The sequence below is a fragment of the Larus michahellis genome, chromosome 6, assembly GCF_964199755.1.
Source record: "Larus michahellis chromosome 6, bLarMic1.1, whole genome shotgun sequence".
Taxonomy (NCBI): Eukaryota; Metazoa; Chordata; class Aves; order Charadriiformes; family Laridae; genus Larus; species Larus michahellis.
The window spans coordinates 37,570,156-37,588,390 of NC_133901.1; the positions used below are offsets into that span (position 1 = coordinate 37,570,156).

At 37.1% G+C, this 18,235-nt stretch overlaps 1 protein-coding gene across 3 annotated transcripts; it reads left to right on the top strand.

The window, feature by feature from the left end:
- Positions 1-970: 970 nt before the first annotated feature.
- SLC25A16 (solute carrier family 25 member 16) lies at positions 971-17,885 on the top strand. Of its 3 annotated transcripts, XR_012587621.1 has the most exons (10): positions 971-1,181; positions 1,843-1,935; positions 4,145-4,278; positions 5,942-6,005; positions 11,833-11,954; positions 12,494-12,560; positions 13,366-13,528; positions 14,452-14,520; positions 16,293-16,505; positions 16,957-17,885. XR_012587621.1 is itself a non-coding variant. In XM_074591776.1 (9 exons), the coding sequence occupies exons 1-9, from the start codon at positions 1,088-1,090 to the stop codon at positions 16,447-16,449; spliced, it is 963 nt and encodes a 320-aa protein (XP_074447877.1). In that variant the 5' UTR covers positions 971-1,087; the 3' UTR covers positions 16,450-17,885. The 3 variants fall into 3 exon arrangements, 1 of the variants encoding a protein (XP_074447877.1); XR_012587622.1 differs by having other exon boundaries at positions 14,139-14,520; positions 16,293-17,885; XM_074591776.1 differs by having other exon boundaries at positions 16,293-17,885.
- Positions 17,886-18,235: the final 350 nt, after the last annotated feature.

Consider the following 18,235-nt stretch of genomic DNA (forward strand, 5'->3'; position numbering starts at 1 on the left):
AAAAATGAGTAATTTCTGTTGAAGGCAGTTTGACATATGCAGGAAGAAAAAATGTTCCAGGAAATTTGTTTGGAAATGGGTTCATTTTACTTCTGTGAGCATTGTTTGCCTGTTTTCTTCATGTTGAAAGCCTCACTTTTAAAAAACAGGGATTTTTGTATATGAAATACTTGAAACTCAGGTCAAGATGTATAGGACAAAAAGTGTATGAGAAATAGATGAGTAACTGCAGAAAAATGAGAGAAAAGCTGATGGCATTAACTTTCTCACCAGTGTCTGGCATCAGGTCTGCTCGCCTGTCTTATACTGTGCACCAGCATTCAGGGAGAGTTCAGGTTTTTTTCCCTAAGAGTTGAGAACAAAACTTTAACTAAATGTCTCCTGGAAAGCCCTATATACTGTATTCAACAGAGACATTGCAAAAAAACCTGGAACGATTGCAAAAAATGTTGACAGCTGCAGAGATGATACTAGATTTGACCTTTCTGATTCTAAAAAAATGGAACTTTTTTTTTTTTGCAGTATCTGCTTCCCTTTCTGATGCATTGCGAAACTTGAACGTGAATAAAAATACTGAGTATTTTTTGCTAGATAAGAAGCTGTAATTGTGGCCGGAAGAAACTTGCACAAAGCTTAAGTGTAGCTATTTAAATGCTTAACAAGAAACTCGACGTATGTTATCGTATAGCCTAATTAAAGCTAGTTAGGTTTTGGTTGCGTGCACCTACAGCTCTAAAAATATGTTATTTTTTGGAAGAAGGGATGGACGACCGTTTTCAAGCAGCAGGCGATGCCCCGACAACCGAGAAATCGGCTCCCCGGAAAAATACGGGATGCGGGACCAGTGAGACGCGGTCTGCGGACGGGCGACCTGGGGCCATGCCGTGGCGACCCGCCACCACCTCAGGCCCGAGGGTGGGCGGCGGCGGGGCGGGTCGCCCGCCTCTGACGCCATCGGCAGGCGCCGCGGTGCGGCCCGCCGGCCCTGGCGGTGGCTCGGTGCGGGCTGCCCCGAGCTCCGCCCCGGCGCCGCCTGAGGGAGCCGGAGCCGCCGCCGCCCGCTCCCAGCCCGGCCCTGCCCTGCCCCATGGCTTCCCCGGCGGCGGCGGGGCCCGGCGCCGCGCTGCCCCCGGGGGCTGCGCGCCGCGACTTCTACTGGCTGCGCTCCTTCATCGCCGGAGGTGGGTGCCCCGGGCGGGCCCCTGCCCGGCGACGGGGAGGTCGGGCTCTGCCGGGGCTGGCGGGGGTCCCTTCCGCGTCGGTACCCCCGGCAGAAAGGGTGTAGTTGCCAGGCTCTCTTTTCCTTTTTTCACCTTTTTTTCCCCCCTCCCCATTATGCCAGTGCCGGTGACTCGCACGGCGATTGAGCGTTCTCAGCCGGGCTGTGGCGAAGATTAAGGGGGGGAGGCCCAGCACAGACAACCCCGCGGTGTTAACCGCTTAGAGAAAAAAAATCCGATTTATTCTCCGGATGGGGCCTCGTCCCAGCGGCCCGGTCTGCACGGGGGCAGGCAGGGGGTTGGTGCGTTTCCCGTTTGATCTGGCTGTGAAGTGCTCGGTGGGAAGGAGGGAGAGGGGGGAAGAAGCTCCCGAGGAACTTTCTCTGGAGGCTTCAGGGCTGAGAGATGGTGGCCCGGGCTTCTGTCATTGGGAAAAGTAGCTTATATCTTTCACTAAGGCTGTTTTGTAATATCTCATACCGTCATTGGGGCTTCTTCCAGTTCCTAACCGAGTTTCGCTTCCGCTATTCCGTTTAAAAATCCATTAGAAAAATCCCTTATTTATCCACGAAGAACTTTTTGCTTCCCGTCACTTCTCTATTTTCTTCCCCCTCTTGGAAAGGTGTTGCAGGATGTTGTGCCAAAACAACTACTGCACCACTGGATCGAGTAAAGATCTTGCTGCAGGCTCATAACCACCATTATAAACATCTCGGTAAGATGGCTGCTGCGTGTCGGATTTTGGGGGTTTAAGTGCAGTGTGTGTGGTTTGGGCACACTGATTTATTCATCCATGTGGCTGATAGAAGAAGGTGTTAATCAGACAGAAGGCTGGCTGGTCTCTGTGCCGTGTTTTGTTAGGGTTTAAAAAGAAAAATAAAGCCCTGTATGAGCAAGTTGGGGTATTGGGTGATGTGCAAGAGATTGAGATGTCAAAATAATCCTCAATGTGGCACATAGGAGCTGGGCTTGATCTTCCCCTTCCAGAAGCCAGCAGGAGATTGGTAATCACAGGTCCAAAGCTGGGATTGTTCATGTAAGAACTGTCACGGCTGTAATAACTGCTGCGGTCTGCACCAGCGACTGCCAGCTCCAGGGGCCTGTGGGAATTGCTGCCTTTCAGAGTTTGGTAGCCCTCATGGGGGCTGGTGATTCCACAGCAGTGACCACCAAATCCTTCTCTTGTGCCAGCAGACAGCAGCATGATTGGTAGGAACTCAAGGTGGAAGCATGTTTGTGCTTGGCGTAAGGCACAGGTGATGCGTGTTGCAGCTGTGTTGCATCATGGGGAGAGAATAAACTCAGTTGTCGGCGTGTTCAGAATCTTTCTCCATGGGGCTGTAACACTGCCCTCTTGTGCACAGTATCTGAGGTATTTCATGTCATATCTTCTTGAAATATGACATAATTTAGGTTCCAAAATTTCAGTGTGTTACAGTTGTCAAGAAAAAAAAAATGAAGTTGGTTAATTTTACATGTAATAAAACTTTGGAATTTTTAGCTTGGACACTAAAGATTAAAGATTCTCTTTAAAGGCTGGAAAAATAAATCTTGAAACAAAATTCAATGGATATGCACTTCGGTGTATCAAAAAGGGAAACACAAGTAATGGTGGCATTCTGGTGACACAGTCACATAAGTATGCATTCAAATGTACAGTCTAAGAAATGAAGGCTGAAATAATTGGTTTGACCAATATTTTAAATCCTTATTTTCTGTTTGCTTTGTACTGTGCCATAAATGGCAAGTAAAATCTTATATTCTTCCCTATTTAGGGTGTTAGATCTGATGCTGATTATTTGAAATATGTCTTGAAGTGTGAGTTGACTGTGTGTCCTTATTACATGTAGGCAACAAAGAAAATTCTGTGGATAAGATACCTGGAAGTGCAGAGACACGAGGGATTAGTTCATCAAAGTCCTCACTAAATGTTTTTACAGCCCTTGCTCTGTGGAGTTTGTGCCACATGGATCTTGGAGCACGTGTTTTAAGAAATCAGAACTGTAACTCATCATTGCAGAGTAGAGAGAAACTCTGATCATGGCCTAAGTGTTTCCAGAGGCATGTAATATGGTTGACATCTTAAAAATAGATTTAATACTGTATGCTTAGAACCCTGGAAATGAATTAATAACGCAAGTTTGACACTTTATTTCCTGCCTGAAAGTAAGATAAACACTTAAACCTTTTTCATGTTCAGATCTTACATTATTAAGTAGTTGCATATCAATGAAAACTGTATAACTGTTAACTTCTTAAAAAAAATTAAAAAGTCTATTTGATAGCAATTGTGCGTAATTAATAATATGTTTATAATAGAACTGTAGGTTTTGTCCAAACTTTGTGTGATTTTGCATTATTTCCCACCTATTATAAGGGAATAGGATTGCTTCTTGTTGCAACAGCTCTGGGACAGGAAGCGTGATATGTTTAAGACTCTCATTACTTACAACTTAAACTTGCTTACTTCATTTCCTCGGTGATGGCGTTTAATCTTTAAGATGGCATGTAGCAATAATAGATTGTTTTCCCATGATTTTAGATTTTTAAGTATTTATTTTTAATTGACTGAATTGCAAGTCAGCCAGTGTCCTTCCTTCTCTTGCTCGCATTATCTGTGGTGGGTGGGTAGTATCCCCAGCAGTAGGATTGTCTGCAGCCCAGGCAAGTTGTGGGGCCTGAGTGTGTGCATTCAGAAAGAGGTCTGCTGAGTCTGGGAGGTGAGGAAGCTGATAAAGCTTCACCTTAAACCTTCTGGCAATGCTTGGGCATTGAAAGTGGATTTTCCACTCTCCCTAGTTACATGAGCAACATGGGCCAGCCTTAGTTCTATGTGTACTTTCTTATTGTCAGTAAGATTTGATTGATCCCCCCCCCCCCTCCCCAGTGCAATTGTTAAATACCTGTTTTTGTATTGCTGGCAGGAGTGTTTTCTACATTGTGTGCTGTCCCCAAAAAGGAAGGTTACCTTGGGCTGTATAAAGGAAACGGGGCAATGATGATTAGAATCTTTCCGTATGGCGCAATTCAGTTTATGGCATTTGACCAATATAAAAAGGTAGTTGAATTTATTTTGTTTTCTTTTTTTTCTACCTGCAATGAATACAGATTCTTTGAGTGATCGAAACTAACACTGAAACTTTAGTGTCTTATTAATTAGCTGCATGTCTTTTCTAAGGTTGCTTAATTTTATCTGAATCTACCCGTAAGAGATGTCAGGGCAACAGTGAAACTTTATGCAGTGTTTCTTTAGAAAAATAATTCCTGCCACTTTTTGTACCATTGTATTGTTGAGCATAATACTTTTTTGTGTGTGCGTGTGAAAGAAAAAGTTAATCTAAGTCTCCTGCTGTTTGTATTGCTATAAGGTACCCCGTTGTGAATAACGTAGGAACAAGATGTAAAATGGAACCCCTTTATTATATTGCATTGGGATTCTTAATACTTGATGGATGGAATAACTTAAACTTGAAAGCCTATCTGGATATGACTGTTATAGTTGACCTGACAAATTACTATGTCATGCTCTTGATAAAAATGACCTGGACAAGAAAACGCTCATTTCAGGGTCCTGCAGGATTTGTGGATTCCTTTCTGCTCTCCTGCATTTACTCTTTCATAATAAATACATAACAAATCCCTGCAACATCTTTTGGAGGTCAGGTGTTAGCATGAACATGTTTTTAAAAATTTCTTACATGTAGTGAAAAATACCATTTTACTGTTAATGATGAGGAATTCAATGTTTGAAAGGTCAGATTTAGTACCCAGTGAAGTAAGTCGCATGATCTTTACTGAAGACAGTGAAATTGAAATTGTGATTCCCTTCCCTAAAGCGCAAATTTCAGAAGGCTGATACAAAGAAGTAACTGTAATGAGTTTCATATGTTCTTTTTTTTCTGGTGTAATCATAAATGCTGTTGATCTATGCTTGTTTTATGTTGAGTTGAATAAAAGACTGCGTGCCATGCTTTATAAGGAAATGATTTATGAATCTGCAAATTTCAAGAAACCATTTAGAATCTATTAATTGACAAAATTCAAGATGTTTTGCAGGAATGTGTCAAAGGAAAAAAAACCCAACTCTTAAAGAAGGAAGATATGAAGTGATCTTCATAGCAGAAACAGCTTCTTAAATAGTCTCAATTATTTGATAAAAGCCTGGAAACTAATTTCTAACTTCCTTCCAGGACGTAATGTAATTTAGGAAGTTCTTGCTCTCAAACGCTTTTCCGATTTCTCTCTTCTTTTTTTTTTTTTTTTTAAATCTAGTTAAATAAAGTCTTTAAAATATCTTTATACGAGTATGTTTCATGTGCTGTGCGTGGAAGAAGCACTTCTCAAATGTGTCACTTTTCAACTTTGCTCAGTGTCCTTTGCTCTCTATCATGCAACAAGGATAGTATTCAGTTTGCCTTGTTTGACACACATTAAAGATAACTAAATAAACAATTAATCTAATCTCTGAAGTAAACAGTACAAATACTTTCAACTAATCATTTTGCCTTCTTTGTAGACTTTTAGCACTTTCATGATTTTAAAAAGAAATCGGTAACAGCAGCAATGTTCAGAAAATTCTTTTAAAAGTAGTAATTAGGTGCTCCGGTTTGAATTTGTAGTGTTGGAAACAGCTACAGAGTTTGCATTAATGTGCTAATAAACTGTGTGATGTACTTGTATCTTCTGATATACGACTATTGTAAATGTTCCATATTTTGTAGGTAATAAAGAAGCAACTTGGGATTTCAGGGCACGTGCATCGATTAATGGCTGGATCCATGGCAGGTATAGTTTTGTACTTGGATTTCAGACATCCCTTTTGCTGAAAAGTTAATATTTGTTTAAAGGATGATTTGAGGTGTTTTCAGGTCAAACTGTTGCAAATTAGTATTAAGCAAAAATACTAGTAAATGGTTAATGTAACAAAATAGATGCCTAATAGGAAACTGTTTGTCTAAGGGCATTCTTTAAAATGTATTTGTTCAAGCATTGAAATCTGTGCTGTGTTGTAAAGCACAGTTTTTATTGTGTTTATTACTATAGCTTTTAAAAAATGAAAAATCCAGTGTCGTCAAGATGAAGTATGAAGATGCAGGTTTTAGTAGAATTAGTTCATCAGCATGTCTGCCATTACTACTAGGTTGAGTATAAGCCCATAGAAATAGAGAACTGCAGCTCCTTAATTGGGTGGATTGTTTGGATTTTCCAGAAATGTCTATACCTTTCAACATCCAATGCAGGATTGTCATGATAATCTTTGGACCATATGTGTGAATGTTGAAAAACAGAATTTTTATCATTTAGTGTGATAGCAGTAGAAAACACCATTTGTAAACTCCCTTTATATAGTATGATTATACATTTCTATTTTCCTCTTGATAGTCATTCAGCCAAAAGTAGCTAAGAAAAAACAGGGAAAGGTAAGTAATAGTGGACTGATTTTTAATCGAGGTGGTGCTTCATGTGCTTGCACTTTGTAAAACAGGCTTAATACTGTCTAGTGACAGTCTTTAGACAGGTATGACATGAGTATTAATATTACCTTCTTTGGAATAAAAATACTGGGGTTTGTTAATACTATCTTTAGTTAAACTAGGAAGACCTCATGAAAGTATTTTTGCTTTGCATGCCATCAGAGGAAAAGGAAAGAGAATGAAATGAAACAATTGAAAGATCCTAAAAACTAGCAAAACCCATCTGGCAAGATATGTTCCAGAACTTGGTTGGCTCTCTATCTGATAGAAGTGGAAAACATACATAGATTTTTTTTTTTCTCCTTTTTTTATTTATTTCCCCCCATCTAACTGTACTAAAGAACACTTTATTTTTTTTTCCAAAAGCTTATTATTAGCTTTTTCAGGGGCCTTGTCAGAGACCTGGAACCTGACTTGTGAGGCACTGTGGTAACATTGAATAATCAGCTTAACTCTGTCAGTGTTGGACATGCTGGAATTCTTTACATAGAGAAATTAATAGCATCTGGTATCGTTTTAAGCACCTTACTGGTTAAATCTGTTTTGTGTGGTTAGAGAATTAATATACAGTACCATATGGAAACCGTGATCAAACAAAATGCTTTGTGTGGTGCATTTAAGTACCATATACTCAGTAGTCTGGTATCGAGAACCTCAAAACTGAGCAGATGAGTTAGACTTAGGGGTGCAGTGAAATGAATATAGCAGTCGGGTATAGTAATAGTATCACATGTGAATGTCTTACTATTTGTTTACTAGGTGGCATTAACTGTTTTTTGGGATATTCATTAGATAAATAAGAGGGGAGGGTTTATATTGAGCATGCCAAGAAGATACAGGGGAGGATGGAGGCGTTAAGAAGAGCGTTGAGTTTGAAATCTGATACAGAAGTTCTCTAGATTTGCAAACAAAATATGAAAAGATTTTTAAAAGAAGTTGGTAATATTTCTTGCTTTAACTCTTGTGGCTTAGTCTCTTGCTGGCCCTAATAAGGGATATTATTTTGTTTCTTCCAAGTTTAAATGACTAAAGGAGACTGTGTGCTGCATGCACCCCAGTGTTGGTGGAGAGGGCGCTTCACAGTTTCCTGGAAACCCAGTATTATGCAGTTGAAAATGGATACCCCTGTTTCCCTTTCCTTTTTGTCCCCTTTACAACCTCTAGCCACACAGCTGTCTGCTTTCACTTCTTTGTACGCTACTGATACCGAAATCTTGCATATGTCAGTGTTTCCAACATCACTAGCAGTCAGCAGACCTGAATCTGCTTCAAAGTGGTGGGAAACATTTGAGTATCTTCTGTAAGTGATAAATAGGATCAAAAGCGTATCCACAGGGAAAAACAAGGCAATGAGGATGGGGGTAGTGGGGTGAGAGAAAAGAAAAACCTATTGTAATGCATATATTTAAGGAGGCCAAGTTAGAGTTACTGTGGAAACTTTAACTCTGAACTTCCTGAGTCTTGTGTGATTCAAATTTCAGCTGTAACACCTCATTAACAGATAAATGGTGTATAACTTCTTTTAAGGAAAGACAGAGCTGGGGAGAAGATAGAGAAATCATAGAGGTTAGTGGGGTTTAGGAAACAAAATGATCAAATAACACCTGTATCACTGGATGACTTTGCAAATCTTTTTTTTTTTTTTTTTTTGTTTTCTAATCGAAAAATCTGAATTTAAATACAGGAACGTGTATTTCCTCCCCTGCACTTAACTTAAAATTTTAAAAAAAGCTGAAAAAGACTAGATGTTATCTGTAATAAACTCAAGTTCCATGAAACTAATATAGAAAGTATGTTTTTGCTTTTCTTTTGACATTTAGTAAAAGCAATTGGAAAATAGTACTGTGGATACTGACTGTGTTTCAATTTTAAATAGTATGTAATTAAGTTACCTATTTGAGTAAATGTTTTAAAAGAATCTGTGCTGTTTATTTCTTCAGGTGTAATTCAGAAAGAAACAATTATATATTGGAGGTCTAGAAATATTATGACTTGTAAATTAGACAGTTCTTTAACCTGTCTGATAAATATTATCCTTTGTAGTCAGCTATTTCTCTGTTCCTGAAGCTTTGTTTGTTTAGAAGATGTCTCCTTGATAAATTAATCTTTATACTAGTTAAGGAGCATATCTTCTGCAGTTCAAGGCTGTGACTAGTGCTTATCACTTTTTGAACTGTATACCTCTGAAACACCTGGTAGTACTTAATTTGATCTACGTAGTTATTGATAAAGTACAAAGAGCATGATACAGAAATCATAAAAACTTGCATATCAGATATGTTTGCAGTACCTGATCTTTGTAAATGTATTTCACTTGTTTTTTTTTTCTTGCTCCAGATGTTTTTTTTTATTTTTATTTTCAAAGAAAGAAAATTATTAAGAATGGAGGAATAGTAGGGAAATTGAGAGACAGAGGTAAATCCCTATACTGCTGATCTCGTTGTTAACTCCCAAAGCCTGGGAAGCAAATCAAGGACAGTCTAATTTCTGTTGTGCTTCATTGATGCCAAGTCTCAGCAAAGGTCTGGGTAACCCAGGATCTTGTCCCTAGGAGTGGTCAAAGGTGCTTGAGGACAATATAGTTTTTCCCTGACTTTCTTCCCTTCTGAGTCAGCATTTGCAATGAAAGTCTGCTGTTTTTGAAGAAGTGGTTCCTTAAAGGAGGGAGGAGCTACATTGCCCTATTACGATTATTTCAGATCAGACATCTGGAATTGCAGTATGTATCTCTTAACTGTTCAGATACTTCCAATTCTGTCCTGTTTAACCAACCGTGGGAGAGATTTTTGGCTCAATTCTCATTATTTGGGATAGACTTTGCTTCCTCAAGACAGGGAATCAGCCTTAAGATGCTGTGGTCTGACTTCTGGTAACTCGTAATATTTAGGGAGTAGAGATGAGATTAGTAATTTTGTAGACTTCACCAAAATGACTTTGCGTCCCAAAGTAGTGGCTCTTCTGAACCCCAAAGGAAATCTTGATCCCTTATGTGTACATTTTGCTTATATGAACAGTAAGCAGTAATGTGCCTCTCACAGTTTCTTCAAGAAAGCGTATTTTGTGGCTGATGTTAGAAATCCTTTTTCTTTGTTTTTGTTTTAGAATTCATGGCTAGGGGATTTTAAGAAAAAGTAAAAAAAAAAAAAAGATCTTATTTAAATCCTTACTGCATATGGTTTCTTTCAGTTCCATCTGATTTTTTTTTTTTCAGTTGCACTATTTTTGGACTGTGTTCACTAGTGAGTGCATTTACCAAACTCTGGGTTGGTCTGTTTGCTAGTCTTTGTTCAGAGAATATTCCTGGATACGCATCAGTGCATGATTGGAAAGAGGTGGGGGATAAAGTTGTCTGCTTTCTGAAGTAGGATGACTTTCCTGTGAACTCATAAGCTCCATAAAAGCTTTTTTTCCCCGCCTTTTTTTGATTTTTAAAATTTTTTTTAAACTGCTTGGATTCACCTATTTTACATTATTTCTAGACATCTCAAGCAATCCATTAGGAAAAGGCTGCAGTCTGAGGCATTGCACTTAATAATGTAGGTCAGAGGAAACAATCCTGAAGTTGCTTTGGTGTTTTGCAGCTTCCAACTTTTGCACCCTGTCTGCAGATGTCTGCTTTTTGTTCATAGGATTTGTCCAAAATCTCTGGAAGAGATGTTTTTATCTTCTAAAATAAATTACTCGTAGAATACTCCAGAACATCACAAACTTTACTCTCAATTGACAGTTGACCATTGTCAGATTTTAGGATAGCTCACTTACAGTATTAATTTTTTTTTTTTTCCCTCCGCTTCTAATCCTGATATTTTCCGTCATATAATTCAGCTTACTAAAGTTGCTTTTTTCTCTCCAAACATAAAAGTTATGAAGAGTTTCTTCACTGGAGTTGTGTTGTGTTTGGGTTTTGTGGCTGGTTTGTTTGTTGTTGGTTTGTTTTTCCCCTCCCTGTTGTGGTTTTCTCTTGACCTTGTGGAAAGGAGGGGAAATGATACACATACAAAAAGAGATATCATTAAGAGACTATTAAAACTGAAAAGGAAGTGGCAATTTCCTGCTTGCATAAAAAGTGTGCTTATCTTCTGTAGGACCGATTTTTGGGGGTGGTGTTTAGCTAAATTAGAGCAGGTGCTAGAAAAAAGTATCGATCACAAAGGTTTTTTTCTTTCTTTTTTCCTTCTCACGGTGTACTTTTTTTTTCTTTTTTTACCAGTGGCAGTATGCTACCAGAAAATGACCTGGTTTTAGTAAACAGTTTTAACCGTTCCCTCCAAATCATTTGTTAGCAATTGAATGGTTTACCTCAAAAACTAGCAGTAGGAAAGAATTTGTTATTCAGGTAACTGCTAGAGGAGTTGTTCTCTGTACTGGAGTTCTGTTTCCAAAATTACAAGTTGGTCAGCATCTATATGAGTTTTGAAGCAGTTCGTAACTGGAGGAATCCTAAGATGGATTTTTTTTTTTTTTTTTTTTGGCATCTTAAGTCTAGAAATAGCTTTTTTGGTCAAAGTTTTGAAATGAGCGCTGGTGTAACATGAACTATTAAAATGCAGTAATGAAACACAGTTAAGTAGTCTTCATCAGTGCAATTCTGTCTTTGTTTTAAATGTCATTAGAATATATTTAGTATTTTCAGATGCAGTAGATAGATACATGTATCTATATCCAGTAATCATAAAATTCTGACACAACCTTTTTGAAATTACACATGTAAATTTGGTGGGGTTTTTTGTTTTGTTTTTTTTTTGTTTTTTTTTTTTTAAAGATATGGTAGGATTAAGTTTCATGGTTGCAATCCAGTGAAGCTGATACACTTGACTAGCCTGATGCTTATGAGCCATGGACTTAAATAAGATTGCTCATGTGAATACAGTTAGGCCCATAAATCTTTGGAAAATCAAGGCCTAGGTGTGCAACTTCAGTGAACACCAACTATACGCATAAATCCTTCATGTGTTGCTGAAGTTAGTCTTCCTATTTGCTGATTGTAAGTGAATTTAAGTGTTTCTTTAACAAAATAATATGTATATGCTATTATATTCACTGCCACAAAAGGAAATTCTAATTTTCAAAATAATCCTAGAATCAGACAAGGTGTAGGTGAGTTTTGTTTGCTTGTTTTGTTTTTGTTTTTAATAAAGGTATTACAGCAGTGATTTGTACTTACCCTCTTGATATGGTTAGAGTTCGTCTGGCGTTCCAAGTAAAAGGGGAACACAAGTACATGGGAATTATCCATGCATTCAAGATGATTTACACAAAGGTATTTTTTCTTTTCATCTTCAGTCCTGTCAAAGCAAAATATGCTCTTTTAAGAATGTTGCACTGCATTGAAAGTAGTGGCTTGGTGGAAGATAGCATGACTTCATTGCGTGCACATTTAATTTTGTAATGTAAAAAAATTATCTGGATGCTTCCTTCTACTTAGGCTGCTAAGATGTAGCTAAGGCTCGTGTAAGTGGGAGGTCAAAAACAGCAGAGAGAAGCTGCTTTTCAAAAACAAGTAGTAATAATACAAAAAAATTCGGGGAGGAGGGATATGTATAATGCAGAAATGTCTCCTAGATTATGATGCTGGATGTAGATTTTTCTCCTTCATTTTCACTTCTCTATCTCCTCCAGAGCCAGACAGTTGTCCCCTCAATTCTTCAGGTGCAAGAAATGGAACTTGATGTTAGCTCCTTGGTGCTAGATGATGCTAGTCAGATTGCTGTCGTGTGAATCTGTGTGAACAGTTGTGTAACTTGTTAAGACATGTGTTGTATTTCTTGCCACAAATGTACTTGTGTTTTTCTTTCAAAGGAAGGTGGTTTTAGTGGGTTCTACAGAGGGCTGATGCCAACTGTTGTAGGAATGGCACCATATGCGGGTAAGTTAAAAACAGAACATGGCAGTCCTTCAGCGCTTATGTGCACTACTGAATTTACATAATACATTTGCACACCTAGTTAAGTAGCTTCTATTAAAATCAAGGATTCTGTTTTTTTCTGAATGGAGAGGGGAGGCCAGTAGAAGCATTTGCAACTCTTCAGTCTTAAATCTAGAATTAATCAATATGTGTTAAAGCATCTTCAATAAGCAAAGCCTAGCTTTTCTGAAACTTGGACTTGAGGGGGAGAGAGGTAAAGTAGCGGTTCTTTTTCTTCTGCTTCCCAGTTTTCCCACAAGAAAGCATGTAGGATATTTCTTTCAAACGGGCAGATCCACGAGAGAGCAGAGCCTTCTATAGATGGGAGACTTAGAGCCTCTGTATTGGCTCCATCTCCTGGTAACTTTTATGTAAATACTTACACAAGCTAAAGCAGTGGGTGAGGTGGGATGGAGGAACATCAGAACTGCCCGGCTAAACTACATTCATATTTAATAATGAGAGATGTTCTTCAGTTAGATAGACCCTAGGGGTTACTCTTAACAGCACTCCAGTAATTTAAAACCCACAGTCTAGCTTATTTAAAGCATTCTTTAAATGTTAATTATAAACACTAATTCATTTGGACAGAAGGTACTGTAGAAGTTCAAAATATTATTTATCTGTTTCTTTCTGCTTAAGAAAAACTTCTAAAAGAATTGGAAAATAGTTTCATTTTGTATTGAAGCTTTTTGTTTATGATGATGATGCATCGACAAATAGTTTGCTTTTTTATGAAAGTGCATAAAATTAAATTTCCTTTTAGGTTTTTCATTTTTTACCTTTGGTACCTTAAAGAGCATTGGACTTGCTCAAGCACCTAACTTGCTTGGACGGCCTTCATTAGATAATCCTGATGTCTTAGTTTTGAAAACACATGTAAATCTGCTGTGTGGTGGCATAGCTGGAGCAATAGCTCAGACGATATCGTAAGTTTGGGTATTGTTTGCTTTTTGTTTTTTCTTTTTATCTATATAGCTGTTCACTCTAAAGAAACTTTTAGCTGAGAATATGATTTTGTGTAAGCCTAGTTATTAGTAAGCTTTTAAAATCAGGTTAATCAGACACTGTAATTCAATTATTTCCTGTTGCTTCATTTACTAAATATCCACTTAATCTTCAGGGTCTTTAAAGATATATGCATTGAGTCAATCAAACAAATTCAGACAAATCTCTTATAATCATTTGGAGTCTTATTTGGTAAGCTATGAAATTTTGACCATGAACATAATTTGCAGAATTTTATTATTCCAGTTTATTTTCAAAGCAATGTAACCTGTGAAGCCATTGAATTTACAAAAAAGAAAACAACAAAAACTTCAAAAGTCCCCGAACCCTAAGTCTTGGATATTGTATTTGGCATTAATTTATTACTATGCCTGCTTGCTTCATTGTCGTGCTCTCCTAGTCATATTTTATTTTGTCCATAAAATAAATTAATTTAATGGACTTATATGGCATCAATTTTTCACTAAATCACTGCATTACAAATGTCATTTTCTATTAATCCTTAAACTGTTAATTTTATTTTTGATTCAGGTGTCTTCTCCCTCCAGCGTTTTACAGACTGTTTTATACTCTCACCTGATCTTCATGTGTCTTCCTTACTTGTGCCAAATGGAATATATTAAGAGATCTGATTTGCTGGTTTTGGTTGTATAGGGGAAGTCTCCCTTGTTGGAGAACTTTCAGCTGTGTTGAGAATCTGAGCCGGATTCCTGACTCACTGAAAAAGGGAGCTTGGAGGTTGCACGTGGACTTCTTTGTATTCTTTTTTTAAACAATATTCATATAGTCATCACATAGTCATCACACATCTGGTTGAACTGCTGTTCAAATATCTCCTCTGTAGATATCCCCTTGATGTAACTCGTAGGCGAATGCAGTTAGGAGCGGTTCTCCCAGACTCTGAAAAGTGCCTGTAAGTATTTTCTTTTCATCCCTAGTAACTGAATTAATTCTTAGATGTCCGAGTAGTTAAATTCTTAGTTTTAAAGTTTAAAACAAAACAAAAACCAAACTACTGTGTTGTTGATTTCTTCGTTCTTTCAATGAATATGTTTCCACACAGACAAAAGCTGTCATTATCAGTCTGAGGTTAAAAAAAATAACTGAAATCACAATGGCACTTTTGTTAGTAGTACTGTATTTGTATTAGTAACATATTTTTTTTTTAATTTAACTCAGCTTGTGATGTCTGTCTGTAATATCAGCAGGATTCATGACAGACTGGATGTTTTTACTGAAATGAGATGTTTCAAAGCGTTTTTTAATGGTGCAGAATCTGTTCCATAAGATGATTTTGCATAATATTATTTTATTGACCTTTCTTGCATTTACAGTGTACACACAGTTGGGTTTCTCCAGGTTTTTTAGTCATATGCTTCAGTCCAGTAGAAGTGGAAGTAGCATAATATCCTCAAAATCATAGTATTAAATGAAGTGTCATCTTGAAAAACTTACTGAATTTCAAATTGCCTCAGCCAAATTCAATTCTAGGACAGTTCCATCTTGGTTACATTCAATTTTGTGGAGTTGTGTATGTTGGAATGCAGCGTCATTCAGTGTGAACCTCCTGTGTGAAAAATTGCATCCTATAAACAGTGGTCTGTCTTAGTGCCCTTTCATAAACAACCTAGATGTTGCTTACTGTGACAGTTCCTGTTCTGTTTTCCTTAGCAGTCTTAACATTGTTTTAGCTTGGCTATTTTCCACTACAGATACTTTTAAAATAAAAATGTGTTAATTGTTATTAGGGTTTTACTTTCTTCATTTCTGAGAACTACTTTTGCAGACATCAGGCTTTCCAGTTTTAACAATATTGTTGTGACCCTTTTTGGAGATAGCTGTGCCTTGAAGGAGGGTAGACATATATGTCTTTAGAGGATGAGAGGATAAAACAAGTAGGAAATCTTCATATAGGCTATGCAAGATGTTCTCAAAGAGCAATGTCTGTAATTTCTTGGAAATATTGAGCACCTTACACATTTTTACATTGCTTTGCATTTAATGTCCATTTGCTCATTTTCAATATAAGTATGTGAGGAAAATCATTCTCCTTGCATATACTCTTCAAATTCTGCTTTTTATAACAAATTCTAGTATTTCTCTTTTGAGAGAAAACATTAGGTCTTTGTCATGGTGGAGCAAGCTACACACATTCAAGATGTAGAATACAGAGCTAAACAAAAATTTTATATGCAGAGCTTTAGAAGGACAGGTAGTATGATCGAATGCTCAAAGAAAGAGAATGGGATAAAAGTCTTAAATACTGATCTTTAATGCAGGAAGTGTGTGCTACATTGGGCAAATTAAGTTTTTGTTACTCTGTATTAGAATTGTAAGAATAATTGATGCTTCTCAAGTCCTTCCTGCCCGATAGGCAACAGAATATGGATAGCCATTCTGGTGTAAAATGACTTAATATGTCTTTTAGAGCAGGTATTTTCAGACTGAAACTTCTTTAGATGAGATTGCAGTGTCCTCTTTCCAATTCCCAGCCTTTGTGCCCACATTTCTTGCAGAAGCTCAGAGTGTCTTGCTCCATAATGCTTTGCTCCATGGAGTCCCATGGGTTTTTCTCTATAGATCTCTTAAGAATCAAGTAAAACGAGTGTCTTGTATTTTAAATAAAGTGATTTTTGACTATTGAATATGTGTACCCAATAATGATTTGAGTTCTTATTTTTCCAGTACAATGGTGCAGACACTGAAATATGTGTATCAACAACATGGAATACGAAGAGGATTATACCGTGGTTTATCTCTAAATTACATTCGTTGTATTCCTTCCCAGGCTGTGGCTTTTACCACGTATGAACTTATGAAACAATTCTTGCACCTCAACTAATTTTTTTTTTAAAAGACTTTCTGTAAAACTACACTATCAGTCCTCAAATTACATTGGTGAGTAAATTACTTGAAGTTTAAAAAAAGCTATCTGTAACTGTGGAACTGCTGTTGTCTGACGTCTGTATGTGCCAAAACGTGGTTTATTTCCTGGAGTCAAACCAGGAGACAGATCAAAATAAACATTAGTTAGCTATAAACATTTTTTTTGCACTTGATCTTCTAGGCTTCATTAGATTAATGTTAAGAATTACGCGGTTTTAAAATTACACCCACATTTTATACGGGTTTCAAGCTGTTAGTTATTTAGCTTTATCACCATTCCAGGAGTTACACAAATTATTATATTGCTTTTTAAACTAGTAGTTAGACATCTGTTCTTCTTTAAAAATTGAATTGAATAAACTGATTTGAACAAAATGCAATGATTTTCATACTTGCCAGCTCTGTAGAAGCTAAACTCAGCAGACCACAACTTAAGCATCTTTTCATTCTTTTTTTGTACAAGTTTTCTGTATGCAGGAACAATGCATATGTCTTCAGATGGGTACATATGAAAGTCTCCTCAACCACTTCAATAAATAATGACAAGATGTATTTAACATTATTAGAAACCTTGCAATTTGAAAACCAGCTTCTTGGCGTATGTTCTATTCTAAAAAATGCTGTATGTACACAAATAAAACCAAGGGGAGCTTTTAGAGTGACAAGTGCTAGAAAAGATCTCCTTAAGGCAGTTAGCATCGGCCTGATGTTACAAGGAATTTCTGTACCTTTTCTGTGGAGCTGAATGTTCTCAATTCGGTTAATTGAAGGTTGGGTATTTTATGTACTTTTCAGTACTAGCTCATGTAAACAGGTTTGTCCCTACCTTAAAATACGGTGACAAACAAGAGTGCATGCTGCTGCATTTACTTATTTAGGTATACGGACCATATTCAGCCTCTCGCGCAAGAAAAGAAAATGAAGACTGTACTGGAGTCTGTAGATGTGTATATGTACTGTTTCTAAAGTATGGTATGCAATAGACGATGATATGTTTTCATCCTCCTACAATTCCTTTTGTTAGAGGGAATTATTTTCCAGACTTGTTTATACGTGATTTGCATTGGTACTCTTGATTTTACTCACTTGATTCAGGAAACTGTAAACATTTACTTTAAGTCATGTAAGTTATTTATTTATTGTAAATATTTTAGCAGTGTCTTTTAAGAATTGGTAATGGTTATGTGAAGTGGTGGATGGTAAGATTGATTTGCTTAATTTTGACAAATTTCATAAGCTGGATTTTGAGTTATATATTCAATACGAACTTTTGTGGCTCAATTTTTTTTTTTCAGTTTCTTAAAAGTATGTATTTCTTTGATATTTAACAATGTAGCTATGGACAGAGAATGAGATGTATTTAAATTTATTTTATTAAAAATTTTGAACTAATGTCTTTGTGTGATTTGTACATGTTGCAGCCAGAAGGAATGCATGTTTCTGGAATTATCTGTATGTTTCCCTTGTAGGTCAATCTGCATAATATTGTTGTTCTTAATTAGGAGACAACAAATAAGACACTCCATCTGATCTTTAATTTCACTTAAAGGAAAACTAATCAATATCACAGTGAATTTTTATCTTTTCAAATCCTTGCAATAGAGCTAAATCCACTTTATTAAAAAAAAAGAGAGATATGTGCCATTTTTCTTTCCTGTATTGTTGTACTATGTGAGCAAATAATCATCTTCTCAGGTGCCAGTTCTTTGCCATCTTAATACTGGTAAGGATGTTTAAATTTA